This window comes from Nothobranchius furzeri, chromosome 5 (genome assembly GCF_043380555.1).
Source record: "Nothobranchius furzeri strain GRZ-AD chromosome 5, NfurGRZ-RIMD1, whole genome shotgun sequence".
NCBI lineage: Eukaryota > Metazoa > Chordata > Actinopteri > Cyprinodontiformes > Nothobranchiidae > Nothobranchius > Nothobranchius furzeri.
Window position 1 is genome coordinate 62346608 of NC_091745.1, and position 19484 is coordinate 62366091.

A 19484-nucleotide genomic window follows, 5' to 3' on the forward strand; every position below is an offset into this window, starting at 1 on the left:
ACACCATGGTCTTGAATCTGAAAAGGGTAGAATGTCTTCTCCAGGTCAGGGACGAGGTCCTGCCTCAAGTGGAGAAGTTTAGGTATCTCTGGGTCTTATACACGAGTGAAGGAAAGCTGGATCGGGAGATTGATAAGCTGATTGGTGCTGTATCTGCAGTGATGCGGGCGTTGTACCGGTCTGTCGTGGTGAAGAGAGAGCTGAGCTGGAAGGCAAAGTTCTTCATTTACTGTTTGATCTAAGTTCCCACCCTCACCTATGGTCACGAGCTTTGGGTTATGACAGAAAGAACGAGATTGCGGATACAAGCTGCCGAAATGGGTTTTCTCCGCAGGGTGGCTGGGCTCTCCCTTAGAGACAGGGTGAGAAGCTCGGCCATCCATGAGGGGCTCGGAGTAGACCTGCTACTCCTCCACTTTGAGAGGAGCCAGTTTAGGTGGCTGAGGCATCTGGTCAGGATGCCTCCTTGATGCCTCCCTGGTGAGGTTTTCCTGGCACGTCCAACCGGGAGAAGGTCTAAAGGAAGATCCAGGACACGCTGGAGGGACTATGTCTCTCGGCTGGCCAGGGAATGCCTTGGGTCTTCCCCAGAGGAGCTGGCCCAAGTGGCTGGGGAGAGGGAAGTCTTGGCCTTCCTGCTTGGGCTGGATAAGAGGAAAATAATTGATGGACGGTTGCCTGTTTTAGGCACATTATTTGTTGGAAAGTTTCTTTCTGAACAGGAAACCAAGGTAGACACATTCTTTTATTTCAGTTCAAATAAGGTTAAATTTAGATTTTTTTGTTTTGTTTTTAGAAGCTGTTTAAATTAGTGGCCCAGGATTATTTTGGGTTACATACCAGCAACCACTGATCATGTCAGAATTTTAGATTAAAATGATCTCAGGCCGATACACTCTGAATTTGTGTTGTAGAGGAGTGTAAAGGTGACAAAAACATCAAACCTTCTGTAATAATTGTTATTTTGTTTGTTGAGTTTGATTAACTAGATCAGCCATCTTAACTGGGGTTCACACCAAAACCTTACTGGCTGCAGGTCAACATCCAATTATTACTTTTTGAGAGTTACGTCATAATCTGCCGTTTTTGGCAGGGGGTGATGATTAAAGCTTCTGACAGCCTCGGATTCAGCTCCCTAACTTCCACTGATGAAGGTCAAACCATAGCAACAGTTGGATTATCAGATTTCCTGTGCCTAAATTCATGCTTTAATGTTTGTGGAAGTGTATTTATTTATCTGTGAGGTTCCTCATAGCTGTAGCTCTCAGATAAAAGTACGGCCCTTGTGACTTGGGCTGCAGGTCATCCGTCTCTTATCTCCATTCAAATGTCTGTGGAGAGCTGCAGCATGCATCACACTTTCTGTTTCCTCTGCAAATGACTCATTTCTGTCTGAGATGCAGCTGAAGGAACGATGATGAGACCAGACTTTGGTCCTGCAAAGACAAATCTCTGTGTTATGGATCATAATGGACTGTAGCTGATCAAAGATGTCCTCTGCAGGCTGAAGCATGAGCCAATTTTTGGGTTGGGGGTGTTTTATACGTGTTTATATGGTTAGCAAAAGCAGAAAAGAGTTTTCTTTAAATCTAAAACATGTTAAAAGGATGAAAATGTGATTGTGTTCAGGTGAACAGACTGCAGCTCCTGTAAACGACGGAAAAAGACAGAAACGTTTTTGTGTTGGTCAAAGTAAAGTTTATTTTAGGGAATTGTACAAACACACTCAGTTTTTACTTCAGACTGTGATTAAAAGATAAGTTGTGCTCCTATCTTGATTATTCTGTATTATTTTATTCTCTAAATTTGTTGTATGTGTCTCCTTCACAGGCAGATCCCTCACCGATGAAGACGACCTGGTACTGTCCTCTGGATTTGGTAAGGAGGGTTGGGTTTTGCACTCAGTAACGTGCATGGTGAATTAGTCGTGCACCAGAATGGGGTAACTGTGTCAGGGACATTTCCTGAGGCTAAAGCGGGATCGTTTGAACTACATGTAGCACAAAGGAAATGAGTTCAGAGAGGCCTGTGTTGTTTTATTTACACGTGGTGTGTGTGTGTGTGGGGGGGGGGGGGGCCTTCTGTCCTGAGCAGCTGATGATGAGGTGTTTTTTTAGGGGTTTTTTTTTAGTTGTTTCGTTGCTTTTCAGTCCACGGTGGTGGAGGAGGAGGAGGATGGAGTGATCTACACGGTTGTGGTCAAACAGCAGCATGTTTCTCCCAACAGTTCCATGGTGAGTTACCTCATGCCTAGGTCCGTTTCAGGAGACCAACAGAGGCTGAAACACGTCCTTCTCCTTCTGTTCCAGTCGACCGTTTCTCGTTCCCAGTGCGTAAAAGCAGGAACAGAGGAGAAGCTGGTGCTGCACCTCCTCCACTCCTTCGCTATGGGAGACTCGTCCTTCGTCTCCATCTTCCTCTCCACCTACCGGTCCTTCACCTCCAATGAGAGAGTCTTGGACATCCTCACTGACAGGTGTGTTCTGGTTTTCAGGGCATGAACAGCTCGTAAAGCACTTCCTGTTGCAGTGGAATTGCAACTGGACTCAAAAGAATAGAAAAACAGATTAATTCAGCAGATTTTAGAGCAACTTATGGAAGTTGCAAGTAAATAAGATAAATGGAGGGTCGTTTGCTTGAGCTCAGCTGTTTGATTGCTAATGTTTCCTTTCATTTATTCTTTGGCTTTGAACTTTTGAATAACCAGTATTGATAGCGTGACCATGGAGGACTCGTGTCATGTGAGGAAAAATAAAATAAGGAAGATATTGGTAGGACAAAACATTAACTCAGCTAAAACATCACATTTTAGCTAAAAGTGACATTTTCCAAAACTAACCTTATAAATAATTTTGTGCTTCCATGTGGGTCTCTACTGCCTCCATAAACACTCCAAACATTACCATCTGTTTTTTTTTGTCAGTGTTTGGTTTACGAATTATGTGCCTAAAACAAGCCGTTTCTAAAAGCCCCAGTTTGTGACATCACAAATAAAAAAATTTGAATAAAACCACTTCTCACATACAAAAGAGATAGCTGCTGGGGAAACAGCGACTCTACTTTGAGTCCCTCCCAGATGTTGGAGCTTCTCCATTTATAGCAGCCTGAGCTGAGGAGAGGTGGGCGTGGCCAAATCTGGCTTGCTTTCTTAAAGTGACAGAGCCTTGAAATGGTTCATTCTGGAAGGTCCTGAAAATGTCAAGACTAAAACCACTGATTTTGATTAATTTGAGAGTGTTTTTTATGCAATGAACTGAGTCACAGATCTGAGTAATCACCACCTCCAGGTTTAGCTTTGCACTTCCTCGTAATGTGTCTAGGAACTTTTATTCTCACCAGAAACTGATTCACCAACCATCTCTGGTGTTGAAGACGTTTTTGCAAAGCAGCTTCTGTAACAGAGATCACAAAAACTAACTGAAATTTAACAAAACACCAGCTCACTTTCCATGGTGATTTGGAATTCAGGGCTAAGGGTCCTAAAACCAAAGCTCACTGGTGAGATTGTTGGATTGAGCCTGGATATTTGCATGATTTTCTGTCCTTACGTCCATTAATGTGTATCTGCTGAGATGTTTATGCTGGAAAGTTTCGAACTTTCCAACAGGCTCTGGCATTGAGCCACATGCACCAAACACGAAAGCGTATGTTAGCGTACCTGACTAATGCACCTAACTTGAACTTTCACTGGGTGAACAGATTTAGTCTTCAGTGTTTTCCCCTCCAAAACGGATGCATCATTGCCTTGTAAACTAGAGCAAATTCTTGCCTTGCAAAGTTTGGTCCGGGAACGCTCCATTGGAATCTCCGCAGCCTTCTGGCTGGCCAATCACAGCTCTCTATAGGGGTTTCAAACCGAAAGAGCGCTGTGATTGGTCCACAATGGTGGATTTGTAATTATTATTTTTGATTATAATCAGCCTGTCTTAGTTGGTCATGCAGGCTGAACATGAAAATAGTCTCCCACACCTATCTCCTGCATTAGTTTCTGATAGAAAATAGATGGTGACACTTTAGGATTTGAAAGTCCTGACAGATCTACGTCACACTGTTATTTAAACTTCATTGACTCACCCATTTTGACTTGCGACGGGGAAGACTGTTGTTGGTTTAGCGTCCAAAGAGCAGAGAACATCTTGACTAGCAGAAGCTAACCTTTAGCGATTCCACCACATGGCAGAGCTCCTTCTCACTTGTGTTATTTGTGGAGAACATCCTGTCATGGTCAGCTCAGCTCTGATCTGGCTCACGTCTAGTTCCTGAAACAGGTGCACCAGAGCTTTGTTTTCCCCCAGTACAAATTACAAGGCATTCATTCCTACTAGAGAGCACTGCAAATGTATTAAAAATAGGAGTAAATTTGATCTTTAAATTAATCAGAAAACTAATGAAGTGTATTAATTCAATTCATAACAAGAGTCATCAATCAAGACTTCACATCAATCTTCATACTAAGCAAGCATGTAGCGAGAGTGGAGAGGAAAACTCCCTTGTAACAGGAAGAAACCTCAGAATCTGACTCATGTGTGTTTATGTGCCTTGACCGACTGTTGGTTTGAGAAGACAGAGCACACACACACACACACACACACACACACACACACACACACACACACACACACACACACACACACACACACACACACACACAAACTGCCATTTAAAAAAAATAAAACCCAGCACCTGTTAGAATGTGATGAGTTTGTGTTTTGTAATAAAATTAAAATATGACTTGGTAATGTAACGCAGCTGGACATATTATTTTGAAAATGGCAGCGATACGCTTCTATAGAAAACAAAACCTCAATTTCAGCTCTCTGAAATATGTGGCAAGCAAATAATGAAGAAATATAAAGACCTTTTCTAAAAATGAAGAAAAACTCCAGAGAAACCCTAAACTTAAACATCTTTACCACAAAACACACAGTGGTGCACCTTTTTAAAGCTGAATGAGACTTTTATGCCATTTTTTGGTTCTTGTTCTCAGACTAGAGAATCCTCCTGGGGAGAACGAGAGGAGCCAGACCAGACAATCCTTCAACAAGTGAGTTTGTTATTTTAATACTTATTTCTGTTTCTTGCATCGTTAACTGAACAGATGTTTTCTTTACTGTTTGAATTTGAGCTGTCCTGAAAAGTAGGCCACAAAGGGAGATTATGTTATTTGGTGAGCGTGACACCAAGCAGCAGTTCTCAGGTTTCAGGTCTGAGAATAAAACAAAAACAAAATCTAAACTGATGAAAGAGACTTTCTATACAAACTGTTCCCCATTCTGTCACAGTAAAATAAGCTTTTAGCCTTGATGAGCACAAGCAGAAAACTCTTGACCTAAAGCTCTGGAATAAATAATTTAGCACAGTTACCCTTAAATTCTCCAAGATAAGATTGCACATGTTATTTTTATTTATACCTAATGTTGGCTGGACTAGCACCACTTACATGTAAATATAAAATAATTACCGGTAGTGTTAATATTTCTCATGTATCTTGGTGTGGACTTAACAAGGCTAAACAGGTTTGCTTAGTTTAATTGAATTTGACAGTTTCTTTTGAGAACTGCATTGATTTATTGACATATTTAGTTAAACTGCTTTTGTGTCGCTTCATTATCTCAGCTAAATGTAATTTCTCATCTCGTTTTCCTCCCTCATCTCTGTCCCTGCAGAGCAGTATGCACCGTGTTCAGCACTTGGCTGTCTGAGTATCCCGAAGACTTCGAAAGCCTCGGGGAGCCGTCCCGTCTGTTGCGACTAGGTCCCCTTCTCCCTCAGGACTCCTCGTCTGCTGCTGACCTCCGCGCCCGCCTCCTCAGGACAGCCGAGGAGCTCAGTGAGAAGGCTCTTCTCCCCGACACCAACAAAGGTTTTAGAGATTTTTTTTCTTCTCACTTTGAAGCATTTCGGTTCTAAAATGTACCTGAATTTTAACTAAAATAATTATTTACTGAAATCTTCTCATTCTGCAAGGATGATTTTGTTATTTTAGCCCTTCTGAAGCTGGACCTGCTTTCATCTTTCTCTGCATCTACATGAAGCGTTGGGGCATCGCTAATTTTCTTAGAGGTTTCCTCCATGTGAGGTTAAATCTACACTACTTCAGTGATGCTCCTCGTCTTATTGCTTCGTCCGAGAAACTAAAGCTGTTCTCTTATCTTGTGCTAAGTGACTGATTAAGACATTAGTCCAATTAACTACTCATTCAATTAGGTCATAAGCAATCAGGTAGAAGCGATGAAGCTTTGAGTCATTGAAAAGCATTGAAATTATCAACCGAACGTATATATTTTTTCACTTCTTGCTTTTGAGTCACGCAATTCTTAAAGACCAGACCAGAAACCGTATTATTCTTTTTTTTACTTTTAATTTCAAACATGATCAATCACTCTGAGTTTAACTGGCATTAGCCGCCAGTCAGATCTCTGTCACACTAAGTTAGCATTCATCGACTCACCCATCTTGGCTCTGGACTGTAAAGGCTGTTGCTGATAGGCGTCCAAGATGGAGTGGAGCACATCCCAGCTAGTAGAAGCTAACCGTTAGCATTAGCACCTCCACCACACAGCAGAACTCCCTCAGATTTGTGTTATTTGTGGAGATAAAACATCAACGTTGCAAATTAAACTGAGTCAGTGGTAGAGTCAGGTTGCTGTTAGCCAATCAGAGGAGAGATGTCCAAATATCAGGAAATATGACTCCAAACCCTGCCGCGTTTAGCTCTCCTCTGCTGTGGCTCATTTCTACTGCCTGAAACAGGAGCGTCAGAGCTTTTGTCCCGCAGAAATAGACTCACAAGGCATTCATCTACACTGGAGACCACTGCAAATGTGATAAAAAAATGAGTGAACTTGGTCTTTAATCTCTTGGTGTCTTTAGGGTCGCTGCTAAATTATCTCCAAAGGTCATCTCAAACAGGGATTAGAAGCACAATCCTTAAAACAAGCTAAGAAATGAATACATTTTTGCATTTAATTAGCTTAACAGTCAGAGATGAAAAAAAAAACATTCTATTTTCACAAACAGTAAAATATTCCATAAATCACAGGAGAAATTACCAGGTACATTAGACTGGATTTTAATCCACAACTGAATCAATTTTGGAGTCAAATGTTAGAAAACACACACACACACACAAAGGCTCCAAATCAGTTAATTTTACAGGTACTGTGTTAATATTTTAGTATGTGACGTTGTTTGAGATGGTGCATAATAATATGTTCAAAATTTGATCAAGACAACTAAAAGTCCATCATTTCTGTGGCAGTAGGTGATTTTCCTTTAAAGAACCTCTTGTATGAATGTGTGAATTTCATCGATCTCGTCTCTTTGTAGATCAGAGCAGTTTCACCAGTGCTCCTCCTGACCCCTCTAAGTTTGAACCCACCAACATCCTGGGATTCTCCGCCTCTCTCATCGCAGAACAGCTCACCAAGATCGAAACGGTGAGTTCGCCCTTAAAAATTCTTTGATTCTAACGATAACATGAGTCGTTTGTTCTGCATTCTGCAGTATCAAATGTTCTCCATTTCTTCATACAAATATGTTTTTAGATTTCTGTTTGATTTATTTCACTCACAAAACTCCAGAAGATTTAGTTACATTTTTTCTTAAGAAGATATATTATGACTTTTTTAAATATAGTTTTATGGTCGATACCAAACGTGTTTATGAAGTACTTTGCACTAAATCTCTCTCACATGAACCAATTTCAGCAGTTTTTTTCTTGACAGTTTCAGTACCTTCCAAAACGAGCTGTTCCAGAGTTCTGCCACTTTAGGAAAACAAGCTGGAGCTGACCAGACCCAGCTCTACCCTGCTCAGGCTGCTATAAGCTGAGAAGCTCCGATATCCGGGAGAGGCTAAGAGTTGGGTCGCTGCTCTTCCAGCAGTAGAGCTCACTTGCATAGAGAGGTGGTTCTATTCTAATTTTCCTCTTGTGACATCACAAATGGGGACTTTTTGAAACGGCACATAATTTCTAAAACCAAACAGATATTTTTCAAGTTTGGAGTGTTTATAGAGTCAGTAGAGACCCACATGGCAGCACAAAAGGATGCAGGAGGTTACTTAACATGTCCCCTTTGACTCCTAAAGCAGCCTGGTTGATCTAGCATTCGTAAACAGGAGGACTCACATTGCTTGATGTGTGTGTTTTATATGTGTGTGTTACAGGAGCTGTTTGTCCGTCTGGTTCCGTACCACTGCCTCGGTTCCCTGTGGTCACAGAGAGACAAAAAGGGCAGGGAGGGAGTCTGTTGGTCCGTCCGAGCTACCGTACGTCAGTTCAACAAGCTGGCTAACGCGGTTTTAGCGTCCTGTCTTTGGCCCACGAAGCTTCGCTGCCAGCAGAGAGCACGGCTCCTGGAGAAATGGATCAGCGTGGCTGAGGTCAGACCAACAAAACTCCCCAAATATTATTTTTTTCTTTAAAATAATGATTTTCACCATAAACTCGTCGTTTCAGCAGGCAGAAAGTGGGAAATGGGATTCTCCTGAAATGAAACCGTTGGCACTTTGTCAGTCGGCGATTTTAAGCCTTTTAAAAGTCTCACTTGTGTCTTTTTTTTCCTCCAACAAACCTCCAGTAATCCTCTCACTATAATCTCATTCTCAGCTCAGGGTCTGCACATTCCTGTAATTTCCCTCCAATCGATGCTTGAGAGCAAAGTGCAGCAGGGTGGAAATCCTGATTTATGGTTTTCTCCTGGACACAGAAACAACTAAAGAATACTTAATGCATCATGGTGCAAGATTAAAGAGATCTGTTTTTTTCCAAACCAGCATGTGTGTTTAATAAAACATGAAACGGTGTGGCCAGGTCAGACTAAAAACCTGTTCTGTATGACCTGATCTGTTGTTTTGCTCATCTCGGCTTCTAAAATGTGCAGATTCTGTTTGAATCTTTGTTTTTCTGTATAAACAAAAGTTTTGCCCTCATAAATCTATAGAACACCTACCATTCAGACCCCCGGGATATGGAAACTCATTGTCATATTGTGATTGTATGTAAATAAGTCTACTCAGCTGTGTGTTCTCCTACAGGAGTGTCGAGCAAGGAAGAATTTCTCCTCTCTGTATGCCGTGGTGTCGGCGCTGCAGAGCAACCCAATCCACAGGCTGAGGAGAACGTGGCAGGAGACCGACAGGTGCGACTCCCCATTCCAACTTTTGTGATTCAGATCCCCCTAAACTGGTTTATAGATGTATGATGTGAAAAAGTCAAAAGAAGTAGCAGACAGACTAAAATGTTTTAATAACATTTATATTTATTAGATTTATTACAATAAGAACAAAAAAAAACAGTTTGCTCGGATTGATTAAAACTAAAGAAGAAGAAGAAGAAGAAGAAGAAGAAGAAGAAGAAGAAGAAGAAGAAGAAGAAGAAGAAGAAGAAGAAGAAGAAGAAGAAGAAGAAGAAGAAGAAGAAGAAGAAGAAGAAGAAGAAGAAGAAGAAGAAGAAGAAGAAGAAGAAGAAGAAGAAGAAGAAGAAGAAGAAGAAGGTATTTGTAGTTATACTATGTTGTTAAAATTTGCTGTAACAGCTTTAAAGCTCCTGTACAAAGGTTGAATATTCAACACGATCACCATAGCAGCATCTAGTGTGTGGAGGTGGGAGTTGCAACAATAGAACCAGGTTTCCAGCCATCGGGACACCAGGTTCTCTCCGATACGTGACGTTTTTTATTTGGGTGCATCTGTTGTAGGCGTCACCTAAACTCACTCTGGTTTTAGATCTTTTTGCTCATCTTTTGAGAAGGATAATGACACCTTGGGCAGCAGTAGCTCAACAGGTAGAGTGGGTTGTCCAGTAATCGAAAGGTTGCAGGTTCGATACTGGCTCCGGATAGAGAATTCTGCTGTTGTGTCCTTGGGCAAGACACTTAACCCATCTAACCTGCTGGTGGTGGTCGGAGGGACCAGTGGCGCCTGTGCTCGGCAGCCTCGCCTCTTTCATTTACCTTCTGGGCTCAGAAGCAGTTGCTTGGCATGCTGAGTTCACCATTTTCCACAGTGCCAACCTCACTGTGCCGAGCGGACTGTTAGGCAACCCGCAATGGTGCCCCCTATTGGCTGGTAGACCTTAACATAAACCACCCAGTGTTGTGTCCATCAAAATAAATATTTGCTTATTGTTTAATTAAAATAAAGCTTTAAAGAAAATACTGTACCTTCATCCTGCACACCTCTAAATGCCCCTGAGGTGTTATTTTTTTTAATATAGCTTTATATTAAATTGTTCCATATTCAACCTTTAACTTCACAAAGACACAAATATAAAGTTTATTTTCCAAAGTTCTAACTTTAAAATGAAATCTCAGCTTAATGCTTCTTTGTTCCATTTACTCCTGAACTTTTGCCATGACCTCAAACGCTACTAGAACGCTCATGAATCTCTGGCTGATGTTTATTTTTCTTCACAGGGAGGCCTTGAGGAGATACGAGGAGCTATCAGAAATATTCTCAGAGAAGGACAACTATTCACATAGCAGAGAACTCCTGAAGGAGGTGAGCTGTTACACGAAGGACAAAGTGGGAATGGGTTCTTCGGTTTGGGAATCTGGAGGAAGTTTAAACCCGGATCAGACGCTGAATCATCTCAGAGCCTAGTGGGGTCACAGAACAGTGATTTTGGGATTTGGTGGTAAAACTGACAGACATTCAGACCTTCGGCGGTTCTACACTCATGGTTTTACGTGTTTGTAATGTTCTGACTTTGTTCCAGGAATATTTTTTACTAAGATCTTTGCTGCTTTTGGATTCTGTTTGATGCTTTTACGCCTTATAAAACTTCAAAGATGCAATTTTTTTTTCACCTTTTCTCAAATGTGAGAAAACATTTCTGTTTTTACGTAGTTAATGACAGGAGGAAGCCATGATGCTTTTGAGACTGTTTTGGGTCTCACCTGAGATTTGCTAATTGCTGTTTGCTGAATGAGCTCAAACCTTCGTGGGGAACAGAAGTTAGTCACGCTCCCATCATTTAGTGTCCCTGTTTGTGTGCAACACCACGTCAATCAGAAGCATCGTCTGTGTGAGCGAAATCTGTAACCAAAGAACATCCTTATTAATTATTCTAGTCTTTTTAGCCTCTCAGTGTTGTCGTCTCATGTTTATTACTCATCTTGACTCTTTGCATCCCATAATTTTACCAGCAGCATGACATTCCTCTCTGTGGGATTTGTATCCGAGAGCAGTTTGTGGTGTTCAGAGACTAAAAAGACCAGATCTGCATTTTCTCTTCATTTAAAAAACAAGCATAACAGATTCCACTTTGTCTGTGATTTTGAGAAAAATTGCTGAACTATTATCTCTTTGCTTCAGCGGTGTAGAGCACACTTCTTCATTTTCACTCCCAAAGGAATATATCAAAACCTTTTCTTTTTAGTTTAAAAGCTTTACTTTGAGCTTTGCCAGGAAAACAGAAACTCTTCTTTTCTGACTCTAGTCTCTGCCTTTCATCCTAAAGCTCGTCAAACAGCTCCAGCCAGCAGACCGGCTGCAAGAGTCAAATGATTCACAAAACTGTCTTCTGGTTTTGTAAAAACACGGTTTGGACATGCGTGCTTTCACTGGTTTTCCTGAGTTTGTGAAGCATAACAAGCTCAACACATCATTGGTAGAGCATCCAAGTTCGTTCAAAAAGAAAACTAAAACAAGTCAGCTGATAGGAATTAATCCATGTTCAGCATTATCGATCTAATGGGTACTCAGATCTTACTGTTGACATGCAACAGCAAATCTGACATTTTTCCCAGTCTCTGAACTCATCATAGGTAATAATTCATGCTAACAAAACAGATCTTCCTACAATGCTCTTGTTAATTTTTATGATAAAACATTCTGGAATTTCTGGGAAGGAGAAAAATGAGCAGGATATGTAATGGCTCCATACAGAGTCAGCCCTTTCAGGACTTTCCTAAGACATCAGAATATCGCCATTGCTTTGGCAGTTAGTGACATTTTTGATCAGCGCCTAAAGTCATTCACCGACTTTAAAACATTAAAAGTTTTATTCTGTCAAAATATGCCATGATTAAATCAATTCAATTTTTACGTTGCTCTATGAAACCATAATGTGTCATTAATTACGCCATTGTGGGGAATTTCTGCCTCAGTTTTTGCTGTTGTGAGTTTAAAAACTGTGGTTATTGGTGCTAATTGTCGTTTCCTTCCACTCCACTTCACCAGCAGCTCTCCCAATTTTACAAATGCCAGTTGTTTGGCTAGGCCTTGAGCAGTGATGCCGATAACGCATTACTTAGTAGTGCGTTACTCTAAAATGACCACGTTTTCAGGTAACAACCAATCTAACCCATTACTATTTCCATATCAGTAATCAGATTAAAGTAACTTTTTCAAGAAACTATGCGTTACTGGTTACTAGTTTTGTGCAACCATGTTTGGCTCCGCCCACCATGGATTAGACAAGAGGCGAGGTGCATTGTGGGTAGCTGATTTTCAGTTGTTTTGTCCAATTTTGTGTGTTTTCAGGTGTTTTGTTGGCGTTTTATTGCTTATGTTTATGTTGACTTTTGTTTGTCTTTTGTTCTGTGTTCTGATGGTGCTATTTTTGGTTGGTGTTAATTTTGCACCGCGAGTAGCGGTTCCATTTTGAGGAATGGGATCCCGATGCTGTTCAGCTTTTTGTCAATGTGTCTAAAGTTGCTCATGTTGGATGCTAGCTGCTAGCTCTCTTCCCAATGCAGTGCAGCATCACAGAACCAATTCCTTGTTTTTATGTAGAGGCAACGATTAGAATTAGTAGCAGCTGTTCAAAGTAATTCATAAAGTTATTTCTAATCTAATTTTTGTCATACAGAAATAAGTAAAGTAACTTGGTTACTTTTGAATGACGTAGTCAGTAATCAAATGGCTATTTTAAAGGGACTTTACGGAGTTTTGAATTTTCATGCTCGCGATTGCCCCCTCAGGCCAAAAGCATAACGGCAGCTTCAATAGTAGGCTCGTGCACGAGCCGCGCATACTGTACGTGCACACTCCTTAACGAAAATAACAGCTGAGACAGTCCCGTGTGTGTGTGTGTGTGTGTGTGTGTGTGTGTGTGTGTGTGTGTGTGTGTGTGTGTGTGTGTGTGTGTGTGTGTGTGTGTGGCCCAGAGGACAGGAGAACGTGCAGCTAATTAATTAAATAATTTGGTTGACAAAGGTTTAAGATGGGTCAGTCCGTCAGCTTCACAGATCATCCCTTCCCTTGCTTGAAAAATTGTTCCAAAATGAAAGTTGAACCCACATCTTTTTTATCTGTGAATTCAAAGCCGTTCGGCGAGTCTCAAATAAAAATTTGGGCATCTTACTGTAAAAAATATACCATTAATGTAAAAAATAAACTCTCAATAAACGTGTTCACATCCAGAATCGTTCCCAGTTCTCCGGCACGAGAGTCCGACGTTTAACTAGGTGAGCTAAAGCACCAGGGATGTCTTTTGTATCTGTAACTTTTATATCCTTGATGATAGTTGAAACAACGTTCAAAGAACGGTTCGGAGCGAAAATGGCTATTTTGTTGCTAATTTGCAGGAAATATCTAGAAGAAAGTAGCTAAGGGTCCTCAGAAATGTAGCTAGGTTTGTCACTAGGCGTTAGGAACAGCGACAAAGTCGCTGAGTTGGCACTACCTCTCTCTCTGCTGCTAAAGCTACTGATAGCAAATGCTACGGGCTATGCCTGAGTGTGAACGCGCATGAAGCAGCCTGCTCGACCCGAGCAGCTCTCTTTTTCTGTGATTTTACAGAAAAACAGGCAATCACAGTAAAAATGCCAGGGCTCATTCTACAGGACCAGGGCATTGCAGGAGAATGTATGAAGAAGAAATTTATTATTTCTATACATGTTTTGGCTGTCAAACTTCCATAATGCCCCTTTAAGGTAACTGTGGCAAAATTGGTCACGAGTTACAAATCAGCACAAGTTATCCACAAGTCCCACTCAGTGGCTCTACTGGGCCTTTCTGAGGACTTACCCTAGATTAGGAGCTCATTTGGTTCCTGTCCCAAAATGTTCCTACTGGGCTGACCCAGTGATAGACAGACATGTGAATGTAAAATTACCCAGAAGTTCTAAACGGGCCTGAATTGGAATAGACTGATTACAGTATCATAGCTCAGGGATGTTCCAGAATGAGAAATGGGTATCGGTCCTCAGCGCCATAATTGGGTCATCATTAGTTTGAAGAAAGGGAAGTAAACGAGGCACCGCCAAGGGAAACTTTCTTAAATATGACTAAAGTATTAATCATGATTTTTAAAATTAATTAAAATTGACTCTAAATAAAATAAATGTGCTCCCTGTCAGTCTTCGTGTCACACCCTGTCCTGTCTCCCCATTCTGTTCAGTCCTGTGTCCATGTTAATTACTCCCACCTGCCTCTCGCCTCCCAATCACCCAAGGTCCCAGCTCCTCCTGTATTTAAACCCTGTTAGTCCATTTTGTCTGGTTGGTTCATTGTTTCATTGTCCTACGTGCTCCTGATTAAATCCTTGTTTTAAATGTTCCTGTCTGCCTCCTTCCTCACCCGCGTGTGGATCCTCACCTCCATGTCACTCACCGGCACGCTTGTGACACTTCGGCCCTTAGAATCGTCCTAACCTATCCGTTCTTTATGGTGCCCCTGCCTTTCTGATCCGAATAGCTGAAGAAGTTAGAAGGTTATTAGATTCCAAGCTTTTCCCTGGTTTTTGTCTTGCAGGAAGGGACTTCAAAGTTTGCCAACCTTGACAACAGGCTGAACAACAAACACTCTAACAGGGTAAGTGGAGCGGACGTGCTGCTGGGGCTGCAGGATCACTGGGTCATGGAACAACAAACTGGCCTTAAAGTCCTGACAGCTGAGGAGTCTGTTGTTGGACAGGTCAGCTCGCAGCTGCAGGAGGATGAAACGGTCTAGCACATACACATACACACACACACACACACACTGAGTGAGTTTACACTCATGGCTCAAAATCTGTGAATTATTCTCACTGGAGTGTTGAATCCTTTGAGGCTGCATCAACAAGATGTTGTAGCTCCAGTACCAGAGGAGTATCTTGAAAAAATGACCTCGTGATGTTTTTTGCAGAGGCTGAATCTCTGACGTATGAAAAAAGATTGTTTCTCTCTAACTTTACAGCCCACGTCTGGGATGAATATGAAATGTTTTAGCCTGAAGGGCCGTTCACCCCCATGGGCCATAATGGAGACTTTGGAAATGTTCAGTATGATGTAACAGCCTGCAAAAGGGTCTTTAGCAACGGGAAAGTTAGAGAGCAGAAATTCAGTTTAGGCTGTAATCACATAAACTTACATTCAGATGTATTTGAAGGATTATAAAGGACTGAGGATGCTCTATACGAAGTGTATTCCCGGCTGAGTTCAGAACATTTAGATATTGATCATGGTGCCACTTCTGCTGAGCTGGAGAGGGCGTCAGCAGTTTCACGAAGGTGTGAGCAGCATGCAGCAGCAAAGTGAAGCAGCTGTGTTTCTGTGTGATCTGCTGAATCCTGTGAGAAATAGCTGCAGGCAGGAAGCTGCTCTGAAATCCATCTCTAGGTGGGCTCTTTGGGTTGCAAATGCAAACCTCAGGGGAACTGATGAAACACTTTTTTTCTTTTTGAACACAGTCCAACGCTCAGGGCACCGTGCCCTACCTGGGAATCTTCCTCACTGACCTCACCATGCTGGACACAGCAGTCAAAGACCGGCTGGATGTAAGCGGAGCTCCTTTCTGTTACGTTCCTTAAGGTGTTTCTTTAAAACTTCCCGACAGACCTGATGCTCTTGATCTCTTTGCAGAACGGCTACATCAACTTTGACAAGAGGAGAAGGGTGAGCATTGAAATGTGAATCATTTAAAGAGGTCAAAGTCAGATTTTAGTGGGATAAGAATTACGTCTCATGAAGCCGATGTTGAATTAATCCATGTCATTTTCAAACTAAGGTGTCGAGATCGAAATTTTTGGTCAAATCTGGAAAATAATGTTTTGCACAATCTCATGCAACATTGCAAGAAGTCGTGCAATCTGTTCGCACTAAGAGTCTATTTTGTGAAATAGCCTCGGCCACCTGGAAGCCAGACTTTAGCTTAATATCTGTAAAATTGACTGAGATCTATTTTTTTGACCCTCTAAGGCTCAAAATAATTTTTGATAAAAGGACGAACAACTGAGTCCTTCAGGGGTACTTCTGAGTTAAAAATGCTCATGAAATACGTAGGTGGAGTAACCAGGTAGGTAGGTTTTACCATTGCAAATCTGCAACGCCTGCCTCCAGAGGGTTAATGTTGATTAACTGCATCGGCCATCTTGGACTGAGCTAACACCAGCCAGCAGATCCCGCAATAACATTCTGAAAGGTGTACGGCTTTAGTTTATCATGTGAGCAGTGTCGACCCAGAAGGAGGAAATGGTTCATTCTGACGTGCTTCCCCAGTCAGCTGACATGAGTGTTTTAAATTGTGAAACAATGTCACGATGAAGCTCTTTTTTTAACAGGAATTTGAGGTTTTGGCTCAAATCCGTCTCCTGCAGTCGTCCTGCAAAAACTGTGTTTTCACTGCTGACGAGAGCTTCTTACAGTGGTATTACAGCGTACCCACGCTGACAGAGGAGCAGAGGTATGTTTAAATAGTGTCACGCACATTAAAACCTTTGCATGACTCAGTTTTACTTTCACTGACTGATATTTAACTGCAGCTACAGACTGTCCAATGAGATCGAAGCTCCCTGCGACCCGAGTCCTCGCGGCCTTGCCCCAACTGTCATCATCACCCAGTGTCCAGGGTAAGTGATGCACAACCAGGTGTAACACAACACCTTATTACCACACTGGCGCTGACTATTAAGAAATTTAGTGTCTGGAAACCTGGACCAATCATTTAATGTTGAAACAGGATGATATGAGTCAGATTTTTTTTTTTCGTTTTAAAGAACTCTGAGACGCAAAAATATGTTAAATGGATCATCGAATGAAAAAGCTTGCAATCTAGACCAAGGTAAACGATGTCCGAGCCAGTGTGGTCACAGCAACCGTAATAGGATTTTGTTGTTGTGGCTGATACAGTAAGTGGGTTAGCATGAAGGTCAAATTTATTTCAAAAGCAGACAAATGTTTATACAGCAAATTTACTTAAGTCAGGAAATGTTTGTTTAGTTGATTATTTATTTGTTGTGACAACTGCAAAAAAAAAAAATGAATCCATCCTGATGTCGCTTTTAATAACAGGTAGTAAACTGTAAGGACTGTGGATGAATAACCTAAAAATGCAAGTAGAATTCCTAAAAATGAACCAAATCCCTTTGAATATTCTCCTGTTGGTGTTTATTTGTTTTGGGCTGCTTGGTGGATTTAATGCTCTCACAGTAATCTGGAAAAGTGAAAATTTTACTCCATCAGGAGCCTCAAAAGTGTGTGGAATATCCAGATGCAGCAAGTGGCACCCCAGAAAAGTTTCATAGGGGTGGCCATGGGGCCGGTGAAAATTGATCCTTGTGGTAACTCTGGGAAAGTTTAGCCTGCAATAAATGCTCTTTTATTCATTTTCATAAATTGATGGTTTGTGTGAATGTTAATATGACTCATTAAAAGAACACTGGTTTTCCATGGGTGTGGACAGAAATTGCCTTGGAACACCCCTTGGGGACGCCAATGTATGCAGTGACAACGGTTTGGCTCCTCCCCCTTATTGTAGTTACCAGGGGAATGTCATCCTTTAAGGTTTATCAACACTGATATAGAGATGGATGGATGGATAGATACAATATCAGGATACAAACATGGTAGGGAGGTGATTAAAACTTGTGATTCAGGTGTGTTGGCAGCATGGTCGCCCTAGAGGACTGAAGTTAGTGATGCCTGTTCTAGAAAGTAATGAAGAGCCAATCAGGAGCCAGTAATACAACTGTGACTGGAACACACAGGCAGCAGCTGAGAACAAGCATTAGCGACAACAGGAGGGTGTTAGAGGAGATTATGGATGACCAGCCATTCATCTTTCCACCTAGAAACATTTAATTATTTTTAATTTACCACTGTTAGGCACTGGAGGTATCAGAGTAAATGCAAGGTTTATTAATAAGACAAGTTGAAGCTGATTTTATACCCATGGTTATTTTATTAACTCCTGGATTCATAAAACAATCAAAATGATTCAGTTTTCATTCTGACCAAAAGTGTTTAGTGTTTTCTTTAAAGGTCAAGTTCGCTAAGAAACCATGTTTTACTTGTTATTTTAGAAAATAATCGGTTACTCTGAGGTAGGCATGCAGGCCAAAACATGAAAATAGTCGTCCACCCCTATTTCCTGTATTAGCCGCCAACAGAAAATAGACTTAAACACTCGGATTAGAAAAGCCAGTGACAATTGCACGTCACATTGTCAAATTAACATTCATGGACGCACCCATCTCGGCTCACGACAGGGAACGCTGTTGTTGATTTACGCCGGGATCACATCAGCTGCGAAGCAAATCGCTCACGAAATTCGCACGCTGCCCGCTGCTCCTCTGTTCCCATCAGGCGAGAATTTCTGACGAGTGCTTCTGCTCACACCTACTGTTTTCCAACCCCTCCCACCCCACCCCCTGTGCTCTTGCTGTGTGTGTGTGTGTGTGTGTGTGTGTGTGTGTGTGTGTGTGTGTGTGTGTGTGTGTGTGTGTGTGTGTGTGTGTGTGTGTGTGTGTGTGTGTGTGTGTGTGTGTGTGTGTGTGTGTGTGTGTGTGTGTGTAACTAGTTTGCCCTGCTTGTTTAATATCAGAAACTGCGCTGATCCTGCTGCTGTTTTGTAGACCAGTTCCTTTCTAAATGGGCAAGTAAATAAACTAGTGTTAGTGGTAGTGTACAGTGCTATTGTCAACTTCGAATTTAACATATTTGTTTGTATTCACATTTATTAAATTCATCTTTAGTAAAAACTGCATTTAAAATGATGGAAACGTTATGTTTTTCCGCAGGAGTGTGTGTGTGTGTGTGTCTTTGTTCATTTTCATCTCTCTATTCAGTTAAGATACACAAATGATCACATTCATCAATCGCTGTGTTTCATTTTGAAAATTTTTATTTTAAATTTGCCGGCCTGCCTCTTCTGTTAGGGATTGACTTCCTGCCAGAATTGCCGCAAATCACTCAAAGCTCACTAAAAATTTGAGCACACACCGAAACGATCACAGCATGGTGCAAGCCTTCGTGGCGCTTCGCATCTGACGTGACCGAGACCATAGGTTAACAAGGGCACCAACTAGAAATGCTCGTCATTCCACGGCGCATCGTTGCGCTTCCGCTTCTGATGTGATCCGGTCGTTCAGCTCCTGGAAAAAGCAGCTAGTGACAACAGGAGGGTGTTAATGGAGATTTTGGATGACCAGCCATTCATCTTTCCACCTAGAAACATTTAATTAACGCTAACGTTAAGCATTAGCAACTCCACAACATGGTAGAGCTTGTGTTATTTAAGGAGATCAACGTTGTTGAGCAAACGGAGTCAGTGGTAAA

The 19484-nt window shown here is 41.6% G+C and overlaps 1 protein-coding gene across 3 annotated transcripts in view; it reads left to right on the forward strand.

Moving 5' to 3' along the window:
* Positions 1 to 19484, forward strand: part of rgl2 (ral guanine nucleotide dissociation stimulator-like 2) — a 40920-nt gene that overhangs the window by 17931 nt on the left and 3505 nt on the right. For all 3 annotated transcript variants that reach the window (XM_015949757.3, XM_015949759.3, XM_015949758.3), the window contains 14 exons: positions 1831 to 1878; positions 2151 to 2234; positions 2310 to 2476; positions 4988 to 5044; positions 5667 to 5863; positions 7330 to 7439; positions 8170 to 8385; positions 9040 to 9143; positions 10419 to 10503; positions 14704 to 14763; positions 15620 to 15706; positions 15792 to 15824; positions 16490 to 16611; positions 16691 to 16777. In XM_015949757.3, coding sequence (XP_015805243.3) covers positions 1831 to 1878; positions 2151 to 2234; positions 2310 to 2476; positions 4988 to 5044; positions 5667 to 5863; positions 7330 to 7439; positions 8170 to 8385; positions 9040 to 9143; positions 10419 to 10503; positions 14704 to 14763; positions 15620 to 15706; positions 15792 to 15824; positions 16490 to 16611; positions 16691 to 16777 — 1457 coding nt within the window. The remainder of the gene's footprint in view (positions 1 to 1830; positions 1879 to 2150; positions 2235 to 2309; positions 2477 to 4987; positions 5045 to 5666; positions 5864 to 7329; positions 7440 to 8169; positions 8386 to 9039; positions 9144 to 10418; positions 10504 to 14703; positions 14764 to 15619; positions 15707 to 15791; positions 15825 to 16489; positions 16612 to 16690; positions 16778 to 19484) is intronic.